Source organism: Bos grunniens, chromosome 21 (assembly GCF_055505025.1).
Source record: "Bos grunniens cultivar Pamir isolate PY7600 chromosome 21, Bosgru_T2T1.0, whole genome shotgun sequence".
Taxonomy (NCBI): Eukaryota; Metazoa; Chordata; class Mammalia; order Artiodactyla; family Bovidae; genus Bos; species Bos grunniens.
Window position 1 is genome coordinate 39,666,664 of NC_141185.1, and position 27,778 is coordinate 39,694,441.

Here is a 27,778-nt window from a genome sequence, read left to right on the forward strand (position 1 = left end):
CTTTGGCAGCGACCACAATCTTCTGTGTACTCCACAACTCTCGTACGTAGTGGTCTCTCTTCCAGGCTCTTGTGGTCTGATGACCCCTCTGTCCGTCTCTCTAGGGGAGTATACCAGCTCCCTACTGCTGGTCTCTGAGTACCTTACCATCCTTCTTGGTTTTCTTCACCCCGCCCATGTCAAGGCCTGTGTAAAGAGTCCCTTCATTCTGAGCTCTCCTCAATTAACCCTTTCAAATGTGCCCTCCCTTTTCTGCTGGGAACCACCAATATATCAACTAATTCAATCAAAACACCAGCATAGTGAGGTCTAAGCACACCTGGATCTTCAGTGTGAATCCTTTCAGAGGAAGCCCAGCTTGCCACCCTTGCTGTATGCTCCAAGCTCTGCACCAGGGCAGCAGGTGGAAGCTGAAAGCCCCTACACAGACCAGTGCAGAGCTTGGGTCAGCAGGATCACTAAGACCTTTGTGGAAACTGAAGAGGCAGTCCAAAGAAGGAGAAAGCCTTGAGGTGTGTACACCCAGTTTAATGACTGATGAAACCATACAGATGCCAGACTATGGAGCGCCAGGGAGACAGAGGCACAAAGCCTTGGGGAAAACACTACAGCATTACTGGGGGGACATCGGGATCACCTAACGTTAATACCGGGGAAGAGGAGGTCCACTGGCGGCTCAGAGCTATGACATTCCTTGGGGGAACATGCATCCCACCCCCAAAGCTGGAGCAAGCTGGCCGCCTTCATTCCCGAACATAAATCCTCGTGCAGACCACGTCATCGGCGCCGAACGTCTGCAGGGAAGGAAAACCAATCAGTGCAGATGCCTGTGCAAAAATGTTTAAAGCATATCGCTAATAAGGCCACTTACTGCCCTGTTAAAAACTCTTTGTAACAGACATTCAATTTCCTGTGCTGTGTGTTCATGCTCAGCGCTAAGGATTTTTTTTCCCCTCCCTTGAGCTCTGCACTGGCAGAGAGGCAGCTAAGGTATAGAATTATATTGTGCGCAGTTTTCCTTTGCTTCTGGAACCTGGGAGTGCTGACATAAAAAATGCAAGTTTCCTGGCTTTGGTTTTTTAAATTAAACTGGAGTGGGGGTGGTGGTATGTCATACTGAACATTTCTGAAGTGGTTCTGTCTCTTTTCAAGTGATTTCAAGAGAGCAATGGGCCCCGGCCACTGAGCCCTGGGATCCAATAATGAGCAGTCAGGTGGGATATCCTTGGAAAGGGTATAGAAGTGCCTTCTAGGAAGTGGCTGTCCATCCTGAGAGACACCTGAGATACTCAGGTGTCACTGATACTCAAGGAACCTGTGAGCTAGAAACGTGGTCTTGGCTGCAAGAGCATGGCATAGGCCTCCAAAGCTAGGCCTGCAATTCACAGCCAGGTGAGCTGGGGCACTGCTCTGGTCTTTTGGACAATTCAGAGATGGAGCGGCAGGGAGTTGAGGGCAGGAGAGCAATTGAACAAGATGACCCCAATTCTTTCAGCTACAATTTTATGACCCTTTGTTTGTTTGTTTGCTGTGGAGAGGGCACAAATCATTCCACAAATGCAGGACTATTTTCTTCTGGCCTCTGAAAAGATACCCCTGTAAGTAAGCTGTCTCCACTCTTCCAAAAACGGGCAATTACACACAGGCCTGCTCTCCTGGGTCTCTCACAGATAACTGGGACAGAAAAAGCAATATGTATATTAAAAAAAAAATTTAAGACGAACAGGATGTCCCCAGTCTGTCGACTGACATAGATATGTTTGTTTGCAGACATACATTTTTCTGTGGGAGAGTCCCTATCTTTCAAAATGTCAAAAGGGCCTTAGGTTAAAAACCCTGAACTAAGAGCGTGAATGGGCTTCCCTGGTGGCTCAGTGGTAAAAAAAAATCCTCCTGCATTGCAGGATCCACTGGAGACATAGGTTCCATCCCTGGGTTGGGAAGATCCCCTGAAGGAGGGCATGGCAACCCACTCCAGTATTCTTGCCTGGAGAATCCCATCAACAGAGGAGCCTGGCAGGCTACATAGTCCAAGGGGTCACAAATGGTTGGACATGACTGAAGCAACTTAGCACACATGCACGCAAGAGCCTGAACATACTTGTAGCTTCCCCTGGGTCACTCAGTTGGTCATGAGATGCTCTCAGAGAACATGAGCTGGGACATTATTCTAATGTGTGTTTCAGGGAAATACTAGTCATTAGTGATTATGAAGGAATCAAATGCTCATCTCCAGCCTAAATAGGGAACTGCTGATCATACCGGCACAGCTGTGCCTGCTCTGGACACTTTCTTGGTCTTCCTCCCTCTCCTTATTAGTGAGGGATTAGCAGATGATGCTGGGTGCTGGGGGAGGGTGAGGCAGGGGTTCTCATAGAAATTCCCCTCTCAAATGTCCAGACCTCTCAGAACCATGTCAGTTTTCCAAAACGCTTCCAGCTTTCTGGCCATGGAGTATCCCATGGCAGGCCAAAGTTTGGGGATTGGACTCTTTATCTGTGCTAGATTGATTGACACCTCACCCAGGCCATCAAATGGCTTCACGAAACAAGAAGAAATGGCTACATTTCCAACCACATTCAAAATGTCCTTCTCAGCCCGCAAACTATTATGAGAGGTTCCTGAAAGAAACTCTCCGTAGTGTTCCAGAGTGGTTTAAGGGACTTCGCTCAGTTTTCAAAAGAAGGCAAGTTACAGCCCAGGGTTGCTGGGAAAGCTTATTTCAAGTTAACCAGAATAAATTGCCTCTTGTTTATAGAGACAGCATCTCCCTACATTTGGATTTATTAATGATAATAACCCTTGGAACAAAAGCCCATATTTTAGATCCCAAAAGCCAAGAATTAATGTTCCCTTTGAGGCTCGTATGTATGTATGTATATGTCTGCTGAGCCAGGGAGAGAAGCACGGGTGGACATGTAGTGGGGGAGTTGGAAGTGGGAGAAATCTCCTAACAGAATCAAGCCAGTGTGCGGGCTGCTCAGATACTACAGAGATTAATAAAATCACACTTTCTCACCAAGCACACTGAGCCTACTTAACCCTCAGCTACCCTCAAGAACTCTAAAAATCATCTCCCTCTTTGCTTCCCTGGTCCCAAGGAATATGTCCCTTTTTCTCTTAAATTTCCATCTCTCGGCCTCAAATTGCTCCCTCAACCCCATCAATGTATTCCTGCCCTGGAAACAACATTAACCAGGTTGCAAATGAAGCCAGTCCTTTCTGTGTGAAAGGAGGAAGTCTGGGAAATCATCTCAGGGAAGAACAAGAAGGCAAGAGTGAGATCAAGCAGCCTCCGCTGAAGTAACAGAAACAGCTCAATTGAGGGTCTTCCTACAGAATAAACATGTAATTTCAGGGCTAAGAGGGACCTGGGTGGGGGGTGGGGACCAGGCTTCAGTCCAAACCCTCATTTTACAGCTTGGGGAGGGAAGGGCCAGGCCTGGGTCACAGTGAGTCCTGTCCTAGCGTTCCTTGCCACCTCCTTTCCCGACTTTTCAGGGTGACGCTCATTAAGACAGGGCAAGCAGGCAGTCTTAGAGGGAAGATGTTAACAGCAGGCCTGATGGAGAACAAAGGATATCATTTCCTGGTTACCCACAACAGCTTTCCCCTTTTCTAGTGTGGGCATGGGGGTGGGGTGGGGGTGATTGGGGGGAGTGAAGAGGCGGGCAGGGAAGGCTGTTGTCAGGAAAGCTTGGTCTGTTCTGAAACACAAAGGGAGCATAACAGGGAGCTGTCCTTCACTCCTGCCCCCCTCCACTTCCTTTGCTCCCCTAAGTAAAGGGGAAGGAGGTGTGTGATTTAACTACAGAGGTTTCTAACTTGGCCTCAGCAGGTATATTTTGCATGGTCAGAGATGTTTAAAATACTTCAATCTGATTCCCTGATTACCCTCTCCAGTTAACCCTCAGACTGTCTTAAATTAGCATTTCTTGTCTGTCTCCCGGAAAGCCATTGGAGTCTGTAAGTCCGGGGGCGGGGGTGGGGAGGTGGAGGGGTGGCGATAAAAAGACTTCCAGTGCAGGCGTACTGAAATTTCTGAAATCTTTCCTAGGCAGCAAAGTGGAGAATGGTGAGGTGAGGAAAACCCCTTCTGCAGAGTGAACTCTGGGACCTCGCAGAGCCCACGCACGCTGAACCCAGCTGGAGGGAGGTTGGCTTAAGCAAGGCAGCTAGTCACCGCGGGATGTGTGGGTTTGGATAGTGGCCGGCAGCGCAGCATGTCTCTAGCCCCTACTCTGCCCTCTGAGCCACTCCGCTCTCCTGCCAACCTTCGAACAGTGATTTCCTTTGGCCTAAACTATCATCCCGAGCTTTTCTACTTACATTTTAAGCCAGGGCATAGAGTGTCTCTCCCTGAATGGGCGAGTGAGGACGACGTTGGTGGGGCCCCGCTGTGAGCAGCAGCTGGAAACCTTCGAGCTCCTTTCAGGGTTGGGGGGTGGGGGTGGGGGTCTCACTCACCAGGATGAGTTCGTCGTTGGCCAGCTCGCGGGTCCAGTAGGTTTTGGGGCCGTCCCCCTCCAGAAGAGTTTGTGTGCAGTGGATCTTGTTCTCATTCTCCCAAGTGGGTAAGCTCTGCGGGCAGGAAAACCATTAGTGACATTAATTACAGTCTTGGCAGCGGGGAGCAGAGACAACAATGAGCACGGGAGAATAATTGCTGTGCAGAGAAGCAACACATGGTCCCTGTCAGCAGCGCATAGAACCTTCTCTGCTGTGCCTTATCAAGCCCAAATTCAGAGGGCTGACCACAGATTTTATGGGAGTATAAATATACCTTATATTACACACACACACACACACACACAGACACACAGAAGCAGCAAAGCCTCAGGCATGCCTTACATCTTCAGGAATAAAATTGAGAGCATAAAATGATTCATTTATGTCAAAATGGGCTCCCCCTTCAAGCAATTTGGCTGTTGAGGGCAAAAAGCTTCACAACAGAAATACAAAATTTTAGAACGGTTAAGACACCATATTTGTGACCACATCTAGTCAGCAAATCAGGACCTGTTCCTTGCACGGATTTGGGGATAATGCCTCGCTTTCTGTTTGCACTCAGCAGATGCAGTACACAGCCTGCTCTGATAATCCTGAGTTTCTCTGACTCTGAGAATAAAAACACTGCCACTTCCCAGGTTACATGTCTCTAGAAAAAAAAAAAAATTTTTTTTTAAGATCTGAAGGGTCTTCATGCTGTCGGAGGTAGGAGGCAAAGAAGGGATTCCCCTGTAGTTTTCCCTGGCTTCTGCATGAAGCAAAATGCTATACAGTTGGGCGAGGCGGCTGTACTGAATGCGCACATACTGGGTTTTTAACTAACACACGGGACACGTTCACTAGGCAGGGTGGGGATGGATAAAGCCCCGCTCCCCAGGCTGTCCTGTGAACCTTTGATTTCTGATCAGAATTACTGTCTCCAGCAGTACTCACTGTTGGATGTACCCAAACTGAGTTCTGCCTATTGCCAGGCCTTTTACCTTAGACTCCCAGACCTTCCCTCTACGCTGAAGAGATGTCCTGCTCTTTTGTTTTTGCAAACAGAGCAGTGGCTGAGGGCTTGGATCTTGCCAGCTCCAAGCCCAGATATCATTTTCAGGCTGTGTCAACTCTGGGGGTCAAATATTGCTTCGTGGGCCAGGATGCTTCTGGGGGGCTGTGTCTCTATGTCCTCCCAAACCCAGTGCCCAGAGAGTCTCACTCTAGATCAGACAGGCACGGCTCCGGAAAGGTGAAAAACAATTTCTCACTCTCTGGAATGCTATGAGTTTTTCTTTTTTCAAACCTTGGGGGAGAGGAGGGAGACATTTTGTCACTTTTTAAATAAGTGGTAGCATCAGCGATTGTTTTTCCATCTGTCCTCAAAATACATGGGTAGCCAACCTTCCATTCTATTCCAGAGACCAACCGAATGCGACTTTGCCCATCTAAAAAAGGGATTTACAACCTCTTGCTTCAGTCCACCGATTCATCCCTGGGACCGATAAACGGAGAGAAACAGAATTCTTGCCCCTGAGGACTAAAAGAGGGCACTCAGTCCATTTTCCGGGCAGAATCTGCCTTGCTTTTGGAAAGGTTTCGTCTTTTCCTTTAAGGAACCTAACTGAGGGAGGGCAGGAGAGGTACCGGGGCCATCAAGACTGCTGAAACTGGATCCAGAGCATTCCCAAGGGCCCAGGGACCTGGAAGGGCGGGACGCAAGAGCTGCGGCTCCACCTGCGACAGGAAACGTGGCAGCCGCACGGCCGGGCAACGCGGCCCAGCCACCTCCTCCTCCTCCCCAGCCGCCTGCGCTCGCGCGAGGATCGCTGCAAAATGCCGCAGAAACGCCTGCAGGGAACGCGGTGTAACCCAAAGCCCGCGCTTTAAGCGCGGCGGTTAGCACCCCGGGAGGCAGTTTAGGGAGGAGGTTGGGAGGGGCTGGGGTGGGACTTTCTCCTGAGCCCAGGGCAACGAGTTGCACAGATCCTCTGAGCAAACAGCCGGTGCACACGCCCTGCAAGGAAGGCGCGCCACAGGCTGCAAAAGGAGACGGGGGTCTCATCTGGCTGCAACGGTTCCTGAGTAGGGAGCAGGGATCTGGGAAGGCTGCCCAGACTCTGGGACCTCACCCTGCACTTGCGTCCGTCCACGGTCTCCTCCTCAAAGCCTTCTCCGACCTTGAAGTTGATCTCGGTCGTGCGCACCGTGGTGGACGTCTTGATGTAGAACTGGTCCCCGTCCTGGCGGATCTCCACGTGCGGCTTGGACGCAGCCGCCACGGCCACTTTCCTCAGCATGGCGTTCACACCTGCCCCGGGAAGAACGGGGAAGACCCGGGTTCGGGTCACGGGGTCTCGTCACCCGCCCATTGTCCCAGAACTGGCCCGACATTTCCCAAACCCTCTGACTATAGAAGGGGGACTTACAAATGAACCATTCCTCCCCCGGCTCTCGCCCTGATTTTCAAGATGAGAAACTGAGGCTCAGAGAGGGTAAATGGCTTTCCTTCGGTAGCACGTGGTAGGGCCTGGTCTCAAAATGAGTCCCCAAATTTAAAGTCCCTGACCCTCCCAGGATTTCAGTAATAATCTCTCCTCGCGATGATCTAGCGCGAGATAAAGACCGAGCCGTCGGGGAAAGCGCCAAGGATCCAGCAAACCTTCGCTGGATGAGTGGATCCCGGGCTCTCCTCGCCACTTCTAGATGAGATGCTCCTTGGAATTCGCCCCGATCTAAGGCACCCAGGACTCCCTCCTGCCTGGTGTTGGTCCCTAAAGCCGACTCCCCGCGGGCCCCTGGGCGCCTTCGGCCGCTACTCTCGTCGGGGCGCGCTGCCCGGGCCAGCTTACCCAGCGCCTTGAGCAGCTCGTCGAAATTCTCGCTGCTGCGCATCTTCCAGGTGCCAGCGAAGTTGGGCATGGTGGCAGCGGTGGCGGCGGCGGGAAGGCGGCGGCAGGCACGGACAGCTGCGGCACAGCGGGCACACTCCAAGCTGCAAAGGCGGAGACTGCAGCTCTGCGCTCAGCCCCACGCGCCTTGAGTCACCGGGAGAGCGCCCCCAACCCCCTCGCCGCTCCAAGCCCCGCCCCGCTAGCCCCGCCCCCACCTCCCGCGGCCCCTACCCAGCGTGAGCCCCTCTCCCAGCCCTACAGTGTCCGCTCTCTGCCTCTTGGCGGTCCATTCGCCAGGGGTGCAAGCTTGGTACCAGCTCTCCTACAGCTCTGGGTGGGGGGAGTCTCTGCCACCCCCAGGCCACCCACATTCTTCTTTAAAGTGGATGGTGGGAGAGGGTTAGATGTAACAAAATTGGCCAAGAGGAGAAAATCGTTGAAGCTCGGCGGTTGGGCTTGGCGAAAGCATTATACCACTCTCTCTACTTTCGTATATGTTTGAGAATATACATAATAGAAAGTTAAAATAAGTGGGTAGTAGGTCCACCAGGCGGAGAAGGCAATGGCACCCCACTCCCGCACTCTTGCTTGGAAAATCCCATGGACGGAGGAGCCTGGTGGGCTGCAGTCCATGGGGTCGCGAAGAGTCGGACACAACTGAGCGACTTCCCTTTCACTTTTCACTTTCCTGCATTGGAGAAGGAAATGGTAACCCACTCCAGTGTTCTTGCCTGGAGAATCCCAGGGACGGTGTAGCCTGATGGGCTGCCGTCTATGGGGTCGCTCAGAGTCGGACACGACTGAAGCGACTTAGCAGCAGCAGCAGCAGGTCCACCAGGGGATGACAGCCACCCTGTCCCCACTCCCAGGCATGCCTTCTAGATGCGCCCAGTAGGTCGCCTCCACTCCCAGTCCTGGATCCTATTCCGCAACCATCACCAACCCACCTAACTTCCGCACCACCACCAGCACCATGAGCAGGACCACGGAAGGAAGTGGCAGAAAAGCCTCAAACCACTCCAACAACCGCCCCGCACTGCTGCGCGGAACCCAGAATCGCGCGAGATTGTGGGTCCCCCGCGTTGGTGTGGCGGGAGGGAGCCCAGGCCGCTGCACCCTTGTGGGTAGCTCAGAGAAGGGTGGAGTGAATAAACTCCAGAACCCTGGATATCAGCGGCCTGTCTTGCAGAAAAGTGAGACTTTGCACTTGCCGGCAGGCTGGGAGGGCCAAGTGGAGGAAATCGCCTCTTTTCTCCCTTTAATCCGAAATATGGCCCAAACCTAACGCCCCCTCAGTGCCTCCGCTACGAAAGTACAAACATTTCACCACAGCTCTTAGAGCTTTGCACGCAGACCCTATAATTCCCTTCCAGTCTCTTCCCACTCTTCTGCCCTCAGTATGCCTCGGCAAACTGCACAACCCAGGATTCTGGGACCTGCCAGGCATCTTCCCACCTCTAACATGCCTGCTGTGCAACCGTAGGGGAAAGCCCTTTTCCTCCTCGGGTAAATAAAATCTTGCTCACTCACGGAAGTCCACCTTTATGCCATCTCTCTTGAAATTCAGCTTCCTAATCAAATATGATGATTTTTCTCTGAACCCACTGAGTTCTGTGTTTGGTCCTGCTCTTGTTTAAGGTTTAATCCTGCTATTAAACTGAACTCCTGGAGGGCAGTGATTGAGCCTTTGTCAACTTGTCCTCTCTTCCACAGGCTTAGCCAGGTGGGGCTCAGTCAATAAGCATTGATCTGAGGAGGGTGTATGTACCCTGCAGCCCAGAGGTAGTGTGGGGGTGAAGATCCCCAGAGGGACTGCAGGAATTGAGTGCCTGCTGAACAGGGCTCTGGACCTCTGCGGGTACCTGGGTCTGGGGTCCTGCTCTCAGGCCCTGAGGAGCTGATCTAGAAAGCAGCTGAGGACAGGAGAGGGGAGAGGGGCTGTCCCCAGCTGGGAAAGGGTGTGGGAAGGGCCTCTGTGTAGTCCACAGAGCCATGCATTTAGGAGGGCCTGGCGTTTGGTTCAGTGCTCTCCTACTGCCATCTTGAAGTTATTAACCACTTTTGGGCAAGGGGTCCTGTATTTTCATGTTGCACCGGATCCACAAATTATGTACCTGATCCTGAGTGTGGGAGGCAAAGGCTAGGGTTGCCACAGAATCAAGCCCACTTTATGGAGGATCTGGTGTCTGCACAGTGAGGGGGCAAAGTGGAGGTGCCAGTCAACTAACGCAGACCTCTGCCCCCATCTAGCTCTCCTCCCCAACATGGCCTCCGCAATCTTCAGACCAGGCTGGGGAGGGGTTGAAGCAGGACAGTGGAGGGAAGTAAAGTTGGGAGTCAAAGCCAAGGGAAAGCCTTGAAGTGACTGGCAGGTATTGCAGCAAAGGCACTGAGTGGGCAAAGAGGGGGAAAGGAAAAGAGACAGGATGGGGAGTCGTGGTGCATTGCCCAGGCACTGAGCAAGGGTGGGAGAGGGTCCAGGAAGAGGAGGGGACCGCTAGTTCAGAGTGCAAGCTGGTCCCGGGGTCCTGTGAATCACTGTCCTTGTTAATGAAGTTCAGAGGTGGCCAGGGCAGACAGGAGGAGCTAAGACTTCTTAGATGCCCCAAACCTTATCAGAGGGCACATGGAGAGGGGGGAATGCAGCTCCCTCTCTGACCTGGCTACTAGGGGAATGTCAGAGCCTGGGGGGCAGCACAAACCCCACGAGGGTGGTATTTCTGAGAACCCAGTCTGAGAATCCAGAGCAGAGTCCCTGCTAAGGAGAGGTCAGTTGGTGGCCTGGGCCAAAGGACAGATAGGCAGAATCACCCCGACTTCTCTGGGCCTCTCTGCTCTCCTCCATTCCTTCTCTTATTTTACTCTTCCATCCACTAATCTTGCTGAGTTCAGCTCTGGGGATGGTGACCAATCAAAGTCCAGGCTCTGTCTTAAGGGCCCACCATTTACCTGGGGGGAAAATCCTAGGAAATCTGTTGTCCCGTGTGGGCTAACAGTGCCTAAGGGGCAGACTTTTAGCCCAGCGTGTGTTGAGCCTTTAGAGTCAATCCAGAGGGGCTGAGGGAGTGAGGAGGTCTGATTAGAAAGAGCAACGTGTGCAAAGCCAGGAGCTGTAGAACAGGGCTGTGGGTTTGAGGACTAATTATCCTTTGGGGCAGCTGGAGTGCATCATCTGAGGAGAGGGGAGTGAGGCTAGAGGTGATATAGGAGGTGAGCAGAAGTCACTCCACCAAATGTGCATGGCTATGAAGTGGGGTTCTTGGAGGGGGCATATAGAAGGATTTTAGGAGAGGTGAGCCGTAGTCCTGTAGCATTTTAGCTTCAGTATGGAAGATGGATCAGATGGGGCAAGCAGAGGTGCTTTTGGCAGTGGAGATTAGCAGGGGACAAATCAGAGAACAGTGGTTCCTAAATGCCAGTCTGGGACTTGACCCAGGCATCCCAGCAGGCTGGAGGGGCTTTCTAGGAACTCAGATTCCTAGGCCCAGCCTGGGAGCTTTGGATTCAGTAAGTCAGGGTAGGGCCGCTGGAACTGTGTTTGGCAAGTTTTCTCCTCTGTACGGTCAGGTTGGCTCTGCCATACTGTATGACTGGCTATGCCTGGGAGGGAAGGAGAAGTGGAAGGAAGGGACCAGGGTGACCCTAGTGTCTGGGTTGTGCATTGGATGGTCTCATTTGCTGCTGGGGGAGCAGCAGGAGATGAGTCCTCAGGATGTGTTGGCTGTGAGTTGTCTGGCGCATCTAGGACCCAGCAGACAGTGGGCAGTGTGGTACCAGAGTTCCAGAGAGAGGTCTGAGATAAGGACAGGGGTGTGGGTGGTCGCATGCTGGGGGGCAGTTGAAGACATGAGTGTGGATGAGATGCCCAGGGACAGGGCACACATAGAAAAGAGCAGACTACTAAGGTGGAGCTTGGAGACTCTCAGCGTGCAGGGGGCAGGTGAGCAGGGCAGAGTCAAGCGGGAGGAAAATCAGGGGCTCATGTCCTACCAGCTAGGACACAGCTGTGTACAAAAGAAGGCATGGCCCATCAGTGCCAGCTGCTCCAGGGAGGATCGTGAAGGCAAGGCAGTGAACGCATGAGTCAGGTAACTCTAGGCGACTGCGACCAGAGCAGTTTCAGAAGGTGGTGGAGTCTGAAAGGCTGCAGTGGGTTGAGTCTGGAATGGAAAGAGTGAAATGGAAGTGGAGAAGGTAGACTCTTCTCTAGAAAAGCAAGGCTATATGGGGGAGGGGAGAGAGGGCTTAGCAGTTACGAGAGGAGGCGGCATTCAAAGGACTACTGAGGGGGGTTCGTTTGCATGTTGGATGGAGGAGTTTGATATTTCTAGGCTGAAGGTAGAGACTAAAGCAAAGGTAGGAGATATAGGAGAAAGAAGATAGATACAGGTGGTAAAGGGGAGAGAGGACTAGATGCAGAATGTAGGTGGAGATGTCTGCCTTCAGGGGGAGGCAGGAGGAAAGGGAGCCAGACACGAAGGGAGTTCCTAAGTTCTCTCCTCGCCCCATAAGTAGGAGATGGTCTTCTGCAAACTTAGAAGAGCCCCTTCTGAAAATGGGAGAGGTGACTCAGGCTGCACAAAAGTGATGCTGGGCACGAGGCAGGGTTCCAGTGAGGTCTGACAGGACTGGGGCAGAGAGAAATGGAAGGGCTTGAGTTCTGGATGTCCTGTGAAGCTGAAGAACATGTGTACTGGGGGACAGCAAGAAAGTGGCCATGGTCAGAGAGCAAGATGCTGGAGTTTAGGATGATGAAGCCATCTTTTAAGTTTTTATTTATTTTTGGCTGTAGTGAGTGTTCGTTGCTGCTTGTGGGCTTTCTCTAGTTGTGGTGAGTGGGGGCTACTCTCTTATTGCGAAGCATGGGCTCTAGGGCATGAGGGCTTCAGTAGCTGTGGTGCACAGGCTTAGTTGCTCCATGGCGTGTGGAATCTTCCCAGAACAGGGATTGAACCTTTGTTCCCTGCATTGGCAGGTGGATTCTTAACCATGTGGGAAGTCCTGTAGCCATCCGTAAGATGCTAATGTACATTATGAATCTTAAAGAGGGGCATTGTGTACAGCATTTCCTGAATCTTATGTCTATGAAATATCCTGCAGGACTGGTGTGGTGCTAAACCCACTGTGATCAATTCCACTGAAAGCAATGGGAGCCATGGAAGATTTTTAAGGAAAAAGTGACTTGATCAGATTGCATTTTAAACAGATCCCACTGGTGACCTGTATGGAGGATGAGTCAACGGAGATTGAGAGCTAATGCGTGGAAGCCAATGAGGAGTTTACTATAACCGTCCAGGCAGGAGATAAAGAGGGCTCAAGCCTGAGAAGGGAGGAAATTGAGAAATATTTAGAAAGGTAAATCAGTAGGGTCAGGTGACTGAAGAAGGATACATCTGTGTGGGGTTTTTAGCTTAGAGGTGGCGTGGAAGGTGAGAGCCCCAACCCAGACTGTGGTCGATGATTTTCATGCGAAGGATGTTGACCTCCACCTTGGATGATATAAAAGCTTTGAGGTTCATGGGGATGCACAGATGGAACCGTTAGGAAGTGGAATTCCATAAAGCAACAAGAGGGAGCATTTGGGAAGGCCTCTAGGATGAAGAATTCAGTTTGCCATAGTGTGAGGGCTCTGGGGTAGAGAGACAGCCTGGCAAGAGATGAAGGTCTGGGTTAAGATGGATCACAATATTTGAATTTCAGGCATCTCTGCTGGGGATAGTGGGAGGCCAGGGGACAGGGGCCTGGAATTCCGGATGGAATTCTGGTGACAGATGGTCTAGGAAGAGGGCAGTGCCCTGCCTGGGTGGCCGAGAAAGGGGGTCAAACTCTGGCTCCCTACTCTTAGTTGAAGGAGATTCAACTGGCACTGGCAGGTAGACAACGGTGGCTTCTTGGCTGAGCACAGCTACATCCTGCTGGTCAATTCTTCATTTATGCGATTCTAACAAATTCCCAGGGTGCCCTGTGTAAATGTTGCATGCTCACACACACATGTTTACAGTCAGGGGCCTCTTTTTGTTTTGATCTTCGAATCTCTAGAGCAAAAAGACTCTTTTGGAACATAAGACCCATTGGTAGATTCATTCACTCAGCCTTTCTGGAGAGAGTACTGTGGACCAGGCACAGGGTTCAGAGGTGAAGAGACATGGTTCCAGAACTCACAGCCTGGTAGGGAAGATAAAAGCACCCAAGAAAGTTTGAGACAATGTGGGAAGTGCTCTGAAGCAGGGAGGGGAGGCACTTTGGGAGCCCAGGTGAGGACATCTCACTTCTAGGGCATCTGAACTTCCCTGAGAAGGTGGCATTAAGCTGAAGCAGGGCTCTGAAGGGTGAAGGGGGTTTGGACAGGCAGACAAGGGGGAAAGACAGCAGAAACAGCAGAGGCAAAGGGCTGGAGCCAAGCAGCGCTCTGAGCCCCTTACAGCTCCAACAGGAAACAAGTCTCTCTCCCTCAGAGGCAGATGGCCTCACTTTAGAATCCAGGGATCCCAGGGTCCAAGTTAAAAGTAGGCATCAGCAGCAGCCTGAAGTTTCTTATGCTCTATGGCCAATTCCTGGCCTTTCCTCTCTGGTGTAGATTTCTCAGGGGCCGGGGCTGGAGCCTGGGCCTTCTCTCCAAGACCCTTTTGTTCTCTGTCTGGCAGCCCTTGCCTTTGCAGACCCCTTATTGCCAGCTCCTCCCAGGCCACTGACCTGCATCCCTGTCGGGATATTTCTGCTGAGCTTTGCTACTTTTGCCTGGAGTCATGCCAGAGCCTTAGCCTCCCAGGGGCCCTGCTGGCCCAGCCCCATGGCCTTAGGCAGGCTGAATTCATGCTGGAAGAATGGAGGTCAGAGTTCAGTCCCCCAAAGCCGGGGACTCTGACAGGGTCCCAGTGGGGGTCTTCAGGACAGCGTTCTTAGTGGGGGCTGGGGCTGCTCAGCCAGGACAATCTGGGAGTCAGCAGAACAGGACAAAGAAGAGCTGGATTCTTGGGGAAGACTGGGGGTGGGGCTGCCCTTGCCCTGCTGGGTGGGTTTCTTCTAGGTTAATGGAGTGGAAGAAGCAGTGGACTGGGAGTCAGAGAGCAGGCAGGGCCAGGGCTGAAGGGGTGCTGGGGATCGTGGAGACCCACAATAGAATAAAGACAAGTAGCTAACATTTACTGAGCGTTTACTATGGGCCAGGCACTGTAGTAAGTGCTTCATGGCCATTCATGTTTTTGCCACTGTCCTGTGAGAAGTTCTGATTTATAGATGAGAGAACTGAAGCACAGGAGATGAAGCACCATGTTCAAGGTCACTAAGCTAGCTAAGATAGATGTGAGAGGTGAACCCAGGTGGGCTAGCTGGTTTATTGCACAGATGGGGACCTAGAGGCCCAGAGAGGGGTGCCTGGGCCCAGGTCAAGCAGTGGAGCAGGCTGCAGCCCTTGTCCTGGCCCACCAGCCCCAGGGTTCTTGGGCTTGTGGCCCTCTCTGCAGCCTGGGATGTCTGACCACATGACTGCTGATGAGAACAACTCTGCCTAAAACCAGGACCAGGAGAAACAGGTGCAGTAGATCTGTATGTCTGTCGATCAGGGCTTTAGCCACTGAGGGGCTGTGCAACATGGAGTGACATAATGCTATGAACCTCAGTTTCCTCCTCCGTAAAATGGCAGTGAGAATACCAACCATGCCTGCTGAAAAATGGAAAATGAATTAATATGAAATTCAAAAGATGAAACCATGTGAAAACAAAAGATGAAACAGTTGTTGGCCGCTAGAATCTATACTCAACTCACTCCTAGCATTTCATCAGCCCCAGTGGGAGCTCTGCGGAGAAGGCAATGGCACCCCACTCCAGTACTTTTGCCTGGAAAATCTCATGGACGGAGGAGCCTGGGAGGCTGCAGTCCATGGGGTTGCTAAAAGTCGGATATGACTGAGTGTCTTCACTTTCACTTTTCACTTTCATGCATTGGAGAAGGAAATGGCAACCCACTCGAGTGTTCTTGCCTGGAGAATCCCAGGGATGGGGGAGCCTGGTGGGCTGCCATCTATGGGGTCGCCCAGAGTCGGACACGACTGAAGCGACTTAGCAGCAGCAGTGGGAGCTCTGAGGACTTCTCCTTAGAGTGATTGTTTCACTCATTTAACAAATATTTATTAAAGTACCTGTTATGTACCAGGTTCTGAAATTCTCAAAATAACGCTGTGGGTTTTGTTATATCCTTTTTATAGATTTTAAAACTGAGGGTGAGGGGTTGGGTGAGTTGTTCCAGGTCGCTGAAGCCAGGCAGAGCCAGAAATTGAATCTGTGATTGCCTGAACCTCCTAGGAGCTGATGAGTGAGGCTGGTTCCCAACTCCCATGGTGCCACAGAATAGAGGAGAAAGGGGAAGACAGAGCAGCAAGCAAGTCTAATAAGTACCCTGAAGCTGGCACAATGATAGTAGTGGGGCATGGGGGCAGTTCTAAGAGGTTCAGGAGCAGGAAGGAAGGATGGCGCCAGGGGCAGTCCAGGAAGGCTTCAGAGAAATGACCCCTGAGCTGAAGCTTAAAACTTCGTTTGCCGGGAGAGCATTTCAGACAGAGGGAACTGTAAGAGCACAAATCTGGTGGCTTGAAAGGCAGGGAAACATTAAGGGAGGGAAAAGAAGGGAGAGGAGGGTAAGAGGAGGGAATCTTGTAGCTGTGGCGGGGAAGCAGGGCAAGCTGAGAGCTGGGAGGCAGACCGCAAGGGCAGCAGGGAGGTGCTGGAGGGTGCTGCAGCCTGTTCTGGGGCACAGTTTCTACGGGAGGGAAGGTGAGCAGCCCAGGCATAGATGTAGAGCATGAGGTCCCCACAGTTTGCTCTAAAATCGAAGACATTGCTAACATTAAAAAAATCAGAAGATTTCACATGTAAGTCCAGACTTCTGGCTCCTCTTGAAAACTCAAATGATCTCATAAATTGGGGCTCACTTCTTATATAACAAGCTGTTGTGGGTTACATCATGTTCCCCTAAAATCATATGTTGAAGTCAAAATGAGGTCGTTAGGGGGGACCCTTATCCAGGATGACTGGTGTTCTTATAAAAGGGGAAAATTTGGACACAAACACCCACAGAGGGAAGATGATGTGATGAGACACAGGGAGGACGGCCATTTGCCAGCCCCAGAGAGAGACCTGGAGCAGATTTCTCCCTTCACAGTCTCCGGAAGGAACCAGCCCTGCTGAAACCTGATTTTGGGCTTCTCATCTGCAGAACTGTGCACAGCAAATTTCTATTGTTGAAGCGCATCAGTGGCAGTACATTATTACAGCAGCCTGAGAATGAATGCTGGCCGAGCCTCCCCTTGGCCCTGTCTGGTCCCTGCCCTGGCCTGGTCCCTGCCATGGGGGAGGTGGAGACTCGGCCTTTCAGCCCATGTCTGTCCCACTGTGATGCAGGGCCTCTGAGGACACGCTGGCATAACCTACTTCACTGGGGAGGTGCAGAGGGATGGAAAAACCTGGTGGGCCTGGTTGGTGGGCTGGTGGCCCATCATGAGAGTGAGGTTTCACAATCAGTCCTTGGAAGGAAGGGAATGAGCTCATTAGATCATCTGAGCCTGAAGGGACTTCCTAAAGGACTGAGCCCTGTGGTCTGAGAACAGGAAGCATCAGAAGCACCTGGGAGCTTTTTTGGAAAATGCAGATCCCAGGCCCCAGTGTAACCTGCTGAATCAGAGTCTGCATTTGAACAAGATTCCCAGACATCATTTTCAAGGTTGAGAAGCCCTGGTTCTTAATCTGGCTGTGCACTGAGATCTAGGACTCCAAGTGAATGCTAATGCCTGGGTGCCTCCATCAGAGGTGCTGATAAAATTGTTCTAGGATGTGGTTTGGACATCAGATTTTAATGTTTTTATTTATTTGTATCCATTTATTTTTTATGGATCATAGTCTTGTCGTGGTGAAGGGACTTGCATAACTCAATGAAGCTATGAGCCATGCTGTGCAGGGCCACCCAAGACGGACAGGTCATAGTGAAAAGTTCTGACAAAAAGTGGTCCCCTGGTGCAAGGAATGGAAAACCACCCAAGTATTCTTGCCATGAGAACCCTATGAACAGTATGAAAAGGCAAAGAGATATGACATCAGGAGATGAGCCCCCAGCATCAGAAGGTGTCCAATATGCTACTGGGAAAGCAGAAGGCATCTACGAATAGCTCCAGAAAGACTGAAGTGCTGGGCCAAATCGGAAATGACACTCAGTTATGGATGTGTTTGGTTGTTAAAGTAAAGTCCAATGCTGTAAAGAACAATATTGCATAGGAATCTGGAATGTTAGATCCATGAATCAAGGTAAACTGGAGATGGTCAAGCAGGAGATGGCAAGAGTGAACATTGGTATCTTAGGAATCAGTGAACTACAATGGATGAGAATGGGTGAATTTAATTCAGATGACTATTAACTATTAGTGGGGTGGCAATGGCACTCCACTCCAGTACTCTTGCCTGGAAAATTCCATGGACAGAGGAGGCTGGAAGGCTGCAGTCCGTGGGGTCGCTGAGGGTCAGACATGACTGAGTGACTTCACTTTCACTTTTCAGTTTCATACATTGGAGAAGGAAATGGCAACCCACTCCAGTGTTCTTGCCTGGAGAATTCCAAGGATGAGGGAGCCTGGTGGGCTGCTGTCTATGGGGCCGCACAGAGTCGGACACGACTGAAGTGACTTAGCAGCAGCTTAGCACTGTGGGCAAGAATCCCTTAGAAGAAATGGAGTAGATCTCACAGTCAACAAAAGAGTCCAAAATGCAGTATTTGGATGCAGACTCAAAAATGACAAAATGAACTCAGTTTGTTTCCAAGGTTAACCATTCAACATCACAGTAATCCAAGTCTATGCCCCAACCACTGATGCAGAAGAAGCTAAAACTGACCAGTTCTATGAAGATCTATAACACCTTGTAGAATTAACACCTATATGTATATATATATCTTTTTCATTATAGGGGATTTGAATGCAAAAGTAGGTAGTCAAGGGATACTCAGAGTAACAGGCAAGTTTGGCCTTAAAGGCTAACAGAGTTTTGTCAAGAGAACAAACTGGTTGTAGCAAATACCCTTTTCCAACAATCCAAGAGAAGACCTTATGCATGGACATCACCAAATGGTAAATACTGAAATCAAACTATGTTCTTTGCAGCTGAAGATTTAGAAACTCTATACAGTCAGCAAAATGAGACCTGGAGATGACTGTGACTCAGATCATGAGCTACTTATTGCAAAATTCAGTCTTAAATTGAAGAAAGTAGGGAAAGCCACTAGGCCATTTAGCTATGATCTAAATAAAATCCTTTATGATTATACAGTGGAAGTGACAAATAGATTCAAGGGATTCAGTCTGTTAGACAAAGTGCCTGAAGAACTATGGATCGAGGTTCCTAATATTGTACAAGAGGCAGTGACCAAAACCATCCCAAAGAAAAAGAAATTCAAGAAGGCAAAATGGTTGTCTGAGGAGGCCTTAAAAATAATAGAAAAGAAGAGAAGCAAAAAGCAAAGGAGAAGGGAAAGAAAGATATACTCAACTGAATGCAAAGTTACAGGGAATAGCAAGGAGAGATAAGAAGGCCTTCTCTTTTTTTTTAATTAATTTATTTTTTATTGAAGGGTAATTGCTTTACAGAATTTTGCTGTTTTCTGTCAAACTTCAACATGAATCAGCCATAGGTACACATATATCCCCTCCCTTTTGAAACTCCCTCCCATCTCCTTCCCCATCCCACCCCTCTAGGTTGATACAAAGCCCCTGTTTGAGTTTCCTGAGCCATACAGCAAATTCCTGTTGGCTATCTATTTTACATATGGTAATATAAGTTTCCATGTTACTCTTTCCATACATCTCACCCTCTCCTCCCCTCTTCCCATGTCCATAAGTCTATTCTCCATGTCTGTTTCTCCACTGTTGCCCTGTATATACATTCTTCAGTACCATTTTCTTGGATTCCGTATATATGTGTTAGAATCTTTCTCTTTCTGACTCACTTCACTCTGTATAATAGGTTCTAGGTTCATCCACCTCATTAGAACTGACTCAAATATATTCCTTTTTATGGATGAGTAATATTCCATTGTGTATATATACCACACCTTCCTTACCCATTCAAGAAGGTAAAGAAATAGAGGAAAACAATAGAATGGGAAAGACTAAAGATCTGTTCAATAAAACTGGAGATATCAAGGGAATATTTCATGCAAGGTTGGGCATGATAAAGGACAGAAACAATAGGGACCTAACAGAAGCAGAAGAGATTGAGAAAAAGTGGCAAGAATACACAGAACTATATAAAAAATGTCTTAATGGCCCAGATAATCATGATGATGTGCTCACTCACCTAGAGCCAGACATCCTGGAGTGTGACGTCAAGTGGGCCTTAGGAAGCATTACTACGAATGAAGCTAGTGGAGGTGATGGAATTCCAGCTGAGCTATTTAAAATCCTAAAAAGATGATGCTGTTAAAGTGCTGCACTCAGTATGTCAGCAAATTTGGAAAACTCAGCAGTAGTCACAGGACCGGAAAAGATCTGTTTGCATTCCAATCCCAAAGAAGGACAATGCCAAAGAATGTTCAAACTATCATATAATTGTGTTCACTTCACTTGCTAGCCGGGTTATGCTCAAATTCCTTCAAGCCAGGCTTCAGCAGTACCTGAATCAAGAACTTCCAGATGTACAAGCTAGATTTAGAAAGGGCAGACGAACCAGAGATCAAATTACCAACATTCACTGGATCATGGAGAAAGAAAGAGAATTTCAGGAAAACATCTACTTCTGCTTCACTGACTATGCTAAAGACTTTGACTGTGTTGATCACAGTAAACTGTGGAAAATTCTTCAAGAGATGAGACTACCGGACCACCTTACCTGTCTCCTGAGAAAACTATGTGGATCAAGAAGCAACAGTTAGAACTGGACATGAAAGAACTGACTGGTTGTAAATTGGGAAAGGAGCACAACAAGGCTGTGTATTGTCACCCTGCTTATTTAACTTCTATGCAGAGTGCATCATGCGAAATGGTGGGTTGGATGAATCACAAGCTGGAATCAAGATTGGGGGAGAAGTGTTGACAGCCTCAGATATGCAGATGATACCATTCTAATGGCAGAAAGTGAAGAGGAACTAAAGAGCCTCTTGATAAGGGTGAAAGAGGAGAGTAAAAAAGCTAGCTTGAAACTCAACATTCAAAATATTAAGATCATGGCATCTGGTCCCATCACTTCACAGCAAATACAAGGAGGGAAAGTGGAAGCAGTGACAGATTTTCTTTTCTTGGGCTCCAGAATCACTGCAGATGGTGCCTGCAGCCATGAAATTAAAAGATGCTTGCTCCTTGGAAGGAAAAGTATGACAAACCTAGACAGCATATTTAAAAGCAAAGACAGCACTTTGGCAACAATGGTCAGTATAGTCAAAGCTATGCTTTTTCCAGTAGTCATGCATGGATGTGAGAGTTAGACCATAAAGAAGGCCGAGTGCTGAAGAACTGATGCTTTTGAACTGTGATGCTGGAAAAGACTCTTGAGAGTCCCTTGGACTGCAAGGAGATCAAACCAGTCAACCCTAAAGGAAATCAACCATGAATGTTCATTGGAAGGACCAATGCTGAAGCTGAAGCTCCAATATTTTGGCCATCTGGTGTGAAGAGCCGACACATTAGAAAAGACCCTGATACTGGGAAAGATTGAAAGAGGAAAAGGGGAGGACAGAGGATGAGATGGTTGGATGGCATCACTGACTCAATGGACAAGAGTTTGAGCAAACTCTGGGAGGTAGTGTAGGACATGGAAGTCTGACGAGCCGCAGTTCATGTGGTCGCAAAGGGTCAGACATGACTTAGAGACTGAAAAACCACAGCAAATTTATTTATTTGTTTATTGCCTACAAATAAAGGCATGTAAAAATATTACTAGTGCATATAACTGAAGTTCTGAGAACCGAGTACAAATATTAAATTCTCACTGTTAGCTCTCAATTCACCAAAATCACTAGCATCAGAAATAAATTTCAGGAACTTCCACGATGATCCAGTAGTTAAGAATCCTTGATTCTACCTCAGACTGTGTGGGTTCAGTCCCTGGTTGGGGAATTAAGATCCCACATGCTGCACATGTGGCCAAAAAATAAAATAAATGGATTTCCCTGGAGGTTCAGCAGTTAAGACTCAGCCCTTCCAAAGCAGCAGGCACAAGTTTGACCCTTGGTTGGAGAACTAAGATCCCACATGCCTGTGGTGCCAGCCAAAATAAATAAATAAATAACAAAAAAAAATTTTTAATAAAATAAAAAATAATTAAACTTCCCCCATCCTCATTATTGTCTAACATCCAGAGGATGCTCTTCCTGATCTGGATGCCTTCCCCTCCACTGTCATAGCTGTCCTGGGATTCTATGTAAATATTACCTTTAGTGCCCTTCTGGACACATACTGGGGGATAACTTCATCATGTGTTTGTCTAGAGCCACTTTTAAAGTACAGTAAATAAACTAGCTTAGCTAGGGTGGAAAAGATTAAATAACAATAGAAAAGTTGCCTTTATAAGTCTCCTCCATTTTGGTGGAACACAATTTAAGTGTTTCTTTCACCTGTATCTCCCAGGCTTCAGTACTAACAAACCTTAAATAAATGCTTCTTTATTAAAAAATAAAGAAAAGAAAAGAAAATCAAAAGAAAAACAGTCGAGTAGAGGGCTTCTTACTCAAAGCAAATTGAAAAGGACCTGTAAAGGAAGAGAATGGAGAAGGAAATGGCAACCCACTCCAGTGTTCTTGCCTGGAGAACCCCGTGGACGGAGAAGCCTGGTAGGCTGCAGTCCATGGGGTTGCACAGAGTCAGACATGACTGAAGCGACTTAGCAGCAGCAGCAGCAGCAAAGGAAGAGAAATGGGGAAAGAATCAATTGAACCACAAAACAGTTTGTAAGAATTAAATGAAAATTTACTAAGTGAATGAATAAAACTTGACTATACATTGCAATTGCTGGGGACACCAAGTACTACAAATGCCTGAGTGCCTCCCCCAGAGGCTCTGATGTAATTACTCTAGGGTGTGGCTTGAACATTTGATTCTTAAAAGCCTCCCGGGTTTATTGTAATGTGCAGCCAAATATGGGAACTGCTGTTCTATTGTAGGTCTTTACACTAACTCCCTTTCCCATCAGAAAACTTTTACAGCAAACAACAAAACCAGAGCTGGGAAGTCCCGGTAGAGAACCCCCAAATGACCCTGGCCATCTGGGGTGGGGCCAATGCAGATGGTCCCTGACCAGTGAAGGCATGGTCGGGGTGCTGTTCAAGTGAGTTGAGAAGGCTCTTGGACTATGTGGCATTTAAGTCCTGGGAGGGACTTGGAAATATTGCCTAAAGCCCAACTATGTTAAGTAATTTACCCAAGAGCTCGTGACTATTCTTGGCCGGGCTGGGACCTGAGGGTGGGTGTTTGGGTCCTTGTAGGAATACTTTGCTGCTCAAATTCAAGGTTATAGTCTGTCCCCTGGGGCCCAGAAACCACTGTCCTGTGCACTGTCATAAGAGGTTCATGTCCTGAAGCACTGAGCCAACTCTGGGCTCCTGTTGTGAAACCCAAGCTATGTCCAACACTGAGAACTTCAGGAAAGGCAAACAGGCTGCTACTGACTCTGAGGACCAGATGGTTATAATGAAGGTAGAAGGGAAAAAAACATTTCTTCTCTGAAACCAGCAAGGGACCAGTAGAAGGAGTGGAGGCAGGACCCTGCTCCCAAATTTGCAGGGGTTCCCAGTCCAACCCCTGCACTCTGGACATTAGTCCATGTGACAGGCAGCTGGGGCCTTCAGCTCGTAAATGTTGAACTTGAGGTTGAAATTACTTTCCATTTGCTTCCGTTGATGCCCATGAATGTTTTTCACCAAGTAGCTGAGACAGTAGGGGGTAAGGGAGTGTAAGGGAAAGAATGTGGGCTCTGGAGTCCTGGGATCCAAGGTTTGAGACCCAGTTCCTCATTAACTAGCTGTGTGAACTTGGGCTAGTCACTCAGCCTCTCTGAGCCTTGGTTGTGGGTCTGTGAACTAGAGGTAACATTGATACTCGTAGACCTCCCTGGTTCTGGGAGGGTCACATGAGATAATGTATGTGAACATGTACTGTTAAGGGTGATGCCTGTTGGACAGACACCTATGCTTTGCATACTGTTAAGGGTGATGCCTGTGTCTGCATGCAAACACACACGTAACGATATACCATCTATCTGAATTCAAAGGTGAACAGTCCATGGTCCCTTATTTGAATCCTTTGGGACCAATATGTTTCAGATTCTGAACCGTGCGCATTTTCAAAACTAATATGGTTTCCCATAACCAAGCACCTTAACATTCTCACAGAGACACATGCAGAGTCACACGAAATGGGATAAACAACGTAATGTCAGTTTGGATAAGGTTGTGCCTCCTAACCAGTTAGGAAGAGATGTTCTGTTTTCAGTAAGTTTGGGGTTTCAGAAATTCAAAACAGGGACCAAGGATCTGTACCATAACAGTTGGGATATATTGAACATAACCCTCTGTGTGCCTGGCACTATTCCTGGTGCTTCACACACATTTGCTCACTTAATCCCGCCCACATTGTGAGGATGGAAGGTGGTGTCCAATTCATGGGGTGAAGCGCGTGCAGGACGCTCCGCTGTGGACTTGGCTAGCTGAGTCGGGTTGGAGAAGCTTCCCTTGCAAGGAGGATTCTGGTGTGGGCCCAGACCCAGGAGTGTTCTGCTCACTCCTATTCTTCCCTTCCCAGAAGCATTTCTTTACCATTAGAGCAAGGCCCACCTCCCATTAGTCTACTGATTCAATGGTTGATTTTGTTCTTTCTGAAATTTGCTTGGTCTTTGTTTTATTGGTTTTATTATTGTTCAGTTGTGTCTGACTCTTTGCTACCCCATGGACTGGAGCATGTCAGGCTTCCCTGTCCTTCACTATCTCCTGGAGTTTGCTCAAACTCATTTCCATTGAATTGGTGATGCCATCCAACCATCTCATCCTCTTTCACCCCCTTTTGCTCTTGCCCACAATCTTGCCCAGCATCAGGGTCTTTTCTAATGAGTTGGCTCTTTGCATCACATGGCCAAAGCATTGGAGCTTCAGCTTCAGCATCAGTCCTTCCAATGCATATTCAGTGGTTTAGGTTTTGGTATTTCTCTTGTTCAGTAGGTGTGTGTGTACATGCATGCGAGTCAGCCCTTGTGTGTCTGTGTCTGGGTGTGTGTTTGTGTGTACTTGGTCCCTGGGGTGGGCTGGGGCATGTCTGGGTGCCTTGCGTCCCTCTGCTCTGTGTGTGACTCCGTGTGTCCGCCCAGGTGTGTCTATGTCTCCATGTGTGCAGACACCTGTGCGTTGTGCATGTCTCCGTGTTATGGTGACCAACTCTCGTCCTAGTTTGCCTGGGACTGAGGGGGTTTCCAGGACATGGGGAACGTGGTGAAACGGTAAAATGGAGAAGTCCTGGGAAGACCGGGATGAGTTGATCACCCTAGTCTGACCATCTGGATATACATGCTCTGTAACTGTGCTTCATGTGCAAGCTTCCTCTGTGTGTGTGCAAACTGTGGCACATCTCTGCGTGCCCACGTGTCCCAGTCTCTGCTAGTTTGTATCTGCATGCTCTGCGGGGCGTTCTCTGTGTGGGTTGGTCTCTGCCTTGAGTCTGTGAACCTCCCTGCCTGGGAGCCCGTGTCTGGAGGGTATGTGTTCTCCAGAGTAGACATCGTGTCCCTGCTGTGGACTTGTTGCCAAGCTAGCCCCTCCTGTGGCTCAGTCGCCCTTTTCTCATCCCCACTCCCCAATGAAGCTCTTTCTCAGTCACCTTCTCTCCATCCTCAGGCCTGGGCCCAGCCCAGAACCATCTCAACAGACAATTCACTGTCCCAATCCATCCTTCGAGGTTCAAGGCGTAAATGTTGAACTTGAACATTTGCCAGTTCAGTGCAACCTCGGAGGCTCCTCTCTGACACTGCTGTGCTCTCAGGCACCCCTCAGTCTCCTGCCTACGTCCCACCTCCCCCTTCTCAGCACCCTCCATCCTGCATTAGCTATTTCCTCATATCTCTGTCTCTCCCCCATATTCCATGCCCCTAAACCCCCAATTTCCCCCAACCCCTCTTCTAGAAGTCTTACCTCGAGGTCCCCTGCTCTGTGACTCCTTCCCTGTCTAACCCCAGGCAGAGTTGAGCATTTCTTCCTCTGCCCTCCCACAGCCCCGGGGAGGGGAGGTTTCCTACAGGTGGAGGGAGTCAAGGAGAAAGGGAAGGAATTCACCCTTTACTGAGACCACCCCCAGGGGCCAGGCGCCAGGCTAGGCCGGTGCTGTATTGTCATTTTATTCATTTCATTCTTATGACCATCCTGTGAGGTAGGCGTTATCACAGCTGCTTTGCAGGTGAAGCCACCAAAGCTCAGAGAGGCTGAAGCACTGGCCCAAGGCCACACAGCTAGGAAAAACTGTTCCAAAGTACAGCCTCCTCCCACCAGGCCCCCTTTTTGCTGCCTTTGGTAATCTGCCTGCCCCACTGGCCCATGGGCCTTTTGTAGGCTGAGACTAAGTCCAGTATGTCTCCATGGCCCCAGGGCTCAGCACAGGCGCGGGCACCCAGCGGGCATGCCATAAGGTTTACGGAGTGAATGCCTGCTCTTGAAGATGACAACCTCGGCTTTCATTAGTCTGATTTATACAAGTGCTGGGATCCTCAGGACTGCAAGCCTGGGGAACGGTTGGCTATAATTTATCAGAAAACATGGCAACTGTTCCAGCTTCCCTTTCAGTGCAAAGAGAAGGTAAATTGATGGCCCACAGCCCTGCACTGGGAAGGGCCCCTGGCCCAGCCAACAGTGCACAGCACGTGATACAGAGCTGGCCCCCGACCGTCCCCCACTTGGGCCTGTCCACCTGCTGCCTGGAGGTGGCCACAGGGGGGTCAGCTGCCTCTCATCGATCGCCCTGCTCGGGATACCAAATGGTGCCTTTGAAAGTTCACAAAGGAAGAGACACCCGTTCATCCCTGATCAATTACCTCTTGCCGCCCCTTGCCCGGCACGTGCGGGCGCAGCACAAAGCCTGCTCGTCACGGGTGTTCGATCACTGTAGCAGGATTAATGGTTCTTCAGATGAGAGAAACGCCTGCCTCCTTCTCCCTCATCCCCAGACCAGGCGTCTCCAGGACAATGCTGCAATGGCCCCAGCAGCCCCCAGCTCCCTGCTGCCCTCCTTGATTGAGGTTGACGGATGTGGGGCGAGTGGGTCTATAGAAGCCCCCGGGCTCCTTCTGCGGGGCTGATGGGCAGGACAGCTGCCTCAGCCTTCCCAGATGTCCGGGAGAATCCATTCTCTCCTCCCCATCAACAAGGCAGCTGGGCCAGCCCTGGGAGCATCAAAAGGCAGCTGGGCGAGCCCTGGGAGCCCCACCTGAGGGGCCTTGGGCCTCGGGCCTTGGGGTCAGACCACATGGCCCTGCACAGGCAGGCCTTTGATCCTGAGAGCTGGGGGGCTGGTTTGCTTCTCTCTCGTCACCCCAGTGACAAGCTCAGTGCCCCCCTCTGCCTCCTGAGGCTGCCCCAGCCTGGGCTTTGAGTGATGAAGAGGGTTTTCCTGGCCTAGGAGGATGATTGCGTTACTGCTGATAACTTGAAAATTAATCATCATAATAAGACCTGCCGGCTGCTGAAGGAGACGGATGGCTGCCTGCATTCCGGCAGCACGGCGCTTCCCGCTGGGCTGCAATCACGTCCTCATCCTCACGGCTCCCCGAGGCCCTGCAGGATGTGAATATTTAATTAATGTCCTTCTCCTGCTCACTGGAGTGTTTGTAAATATGATTCATGGCCGCATTGTTACCTCAGCAGAGCTCTGCTCTGCCTGCAGCATCTCTCGGGCAGAGTTAGCCACCTGGCAGCTTAACACCCCCGTCCTCGTGGGTCCGTCCACACCCTGTGCCCCTGCAGGATTTGGGAGCAGTAGGGGCTCCAGGCCTGGACACAGCCCGCCTTCCCTTCCATGGAACCCAGGCTGGAGATCGGAGGCCACGCTTCATGTTGGGTTTGGACCACAGTTCATTAACGGGTCTTTGAGGAGGCCCACCCCCCGCCCCGAGAGCAGAGGCCTGACTCAGGCTAGTTATTCTAGGGAGCAGGGGACGACCCCATGGGAAGGCCTGTCTCCTCCCTAGCCCCACTCAGAAACAAACACATAGGAGAATAGTGGACCATAATTACCAAACATCTTCCCACCAGCGTGAGCAAGGCAGATGGCGTTGCTCTGAGGGAAGGGCGTCAGATGGAGGAGCAGGAGCCCGGGGTTCTTTTGTGGGCTCTGCTGCCATGTGCTTCCTGACTTTGGGTAGGTCATCGGGCCTCAATTTTAGCATCTACATCGTGC

At 49.9% G+C, this 27,778-nt stretch overlaps 1 protein-coding gene across 1 annotated transcript; it reads right to left on the bottom strand.

The window, feature by feature from the left end:
- Positions 1 to 507: 507 nt before the first annotated feature.
- On the bottom strand, positions 508 to 7,545 carry CRABP1 (cellular retinoic acid binding protein 1). The gene is made up of 4 exons (XM_086365321.1): positions 7,341 to 7,545; positions 6,621 to 6,799; positions 4,468 to 4,581; positions 508 to 794 (listed from the first exon to the last, which is right to left on the bottom strand). Exons 1-4 carry the CDS (start codon positions 7,408 to 7,410, stop codon positions 744 to 746), a joined length of 414 nt encoding a protein of 137 aa, XP_086221447.1. The 5' UTR covers positions 7,411 to 7,545; the 3' UTR covers positions 508 to 743.
- Positions 7,546 to 27,778: the final 20,233 nt, after the last annotated feature.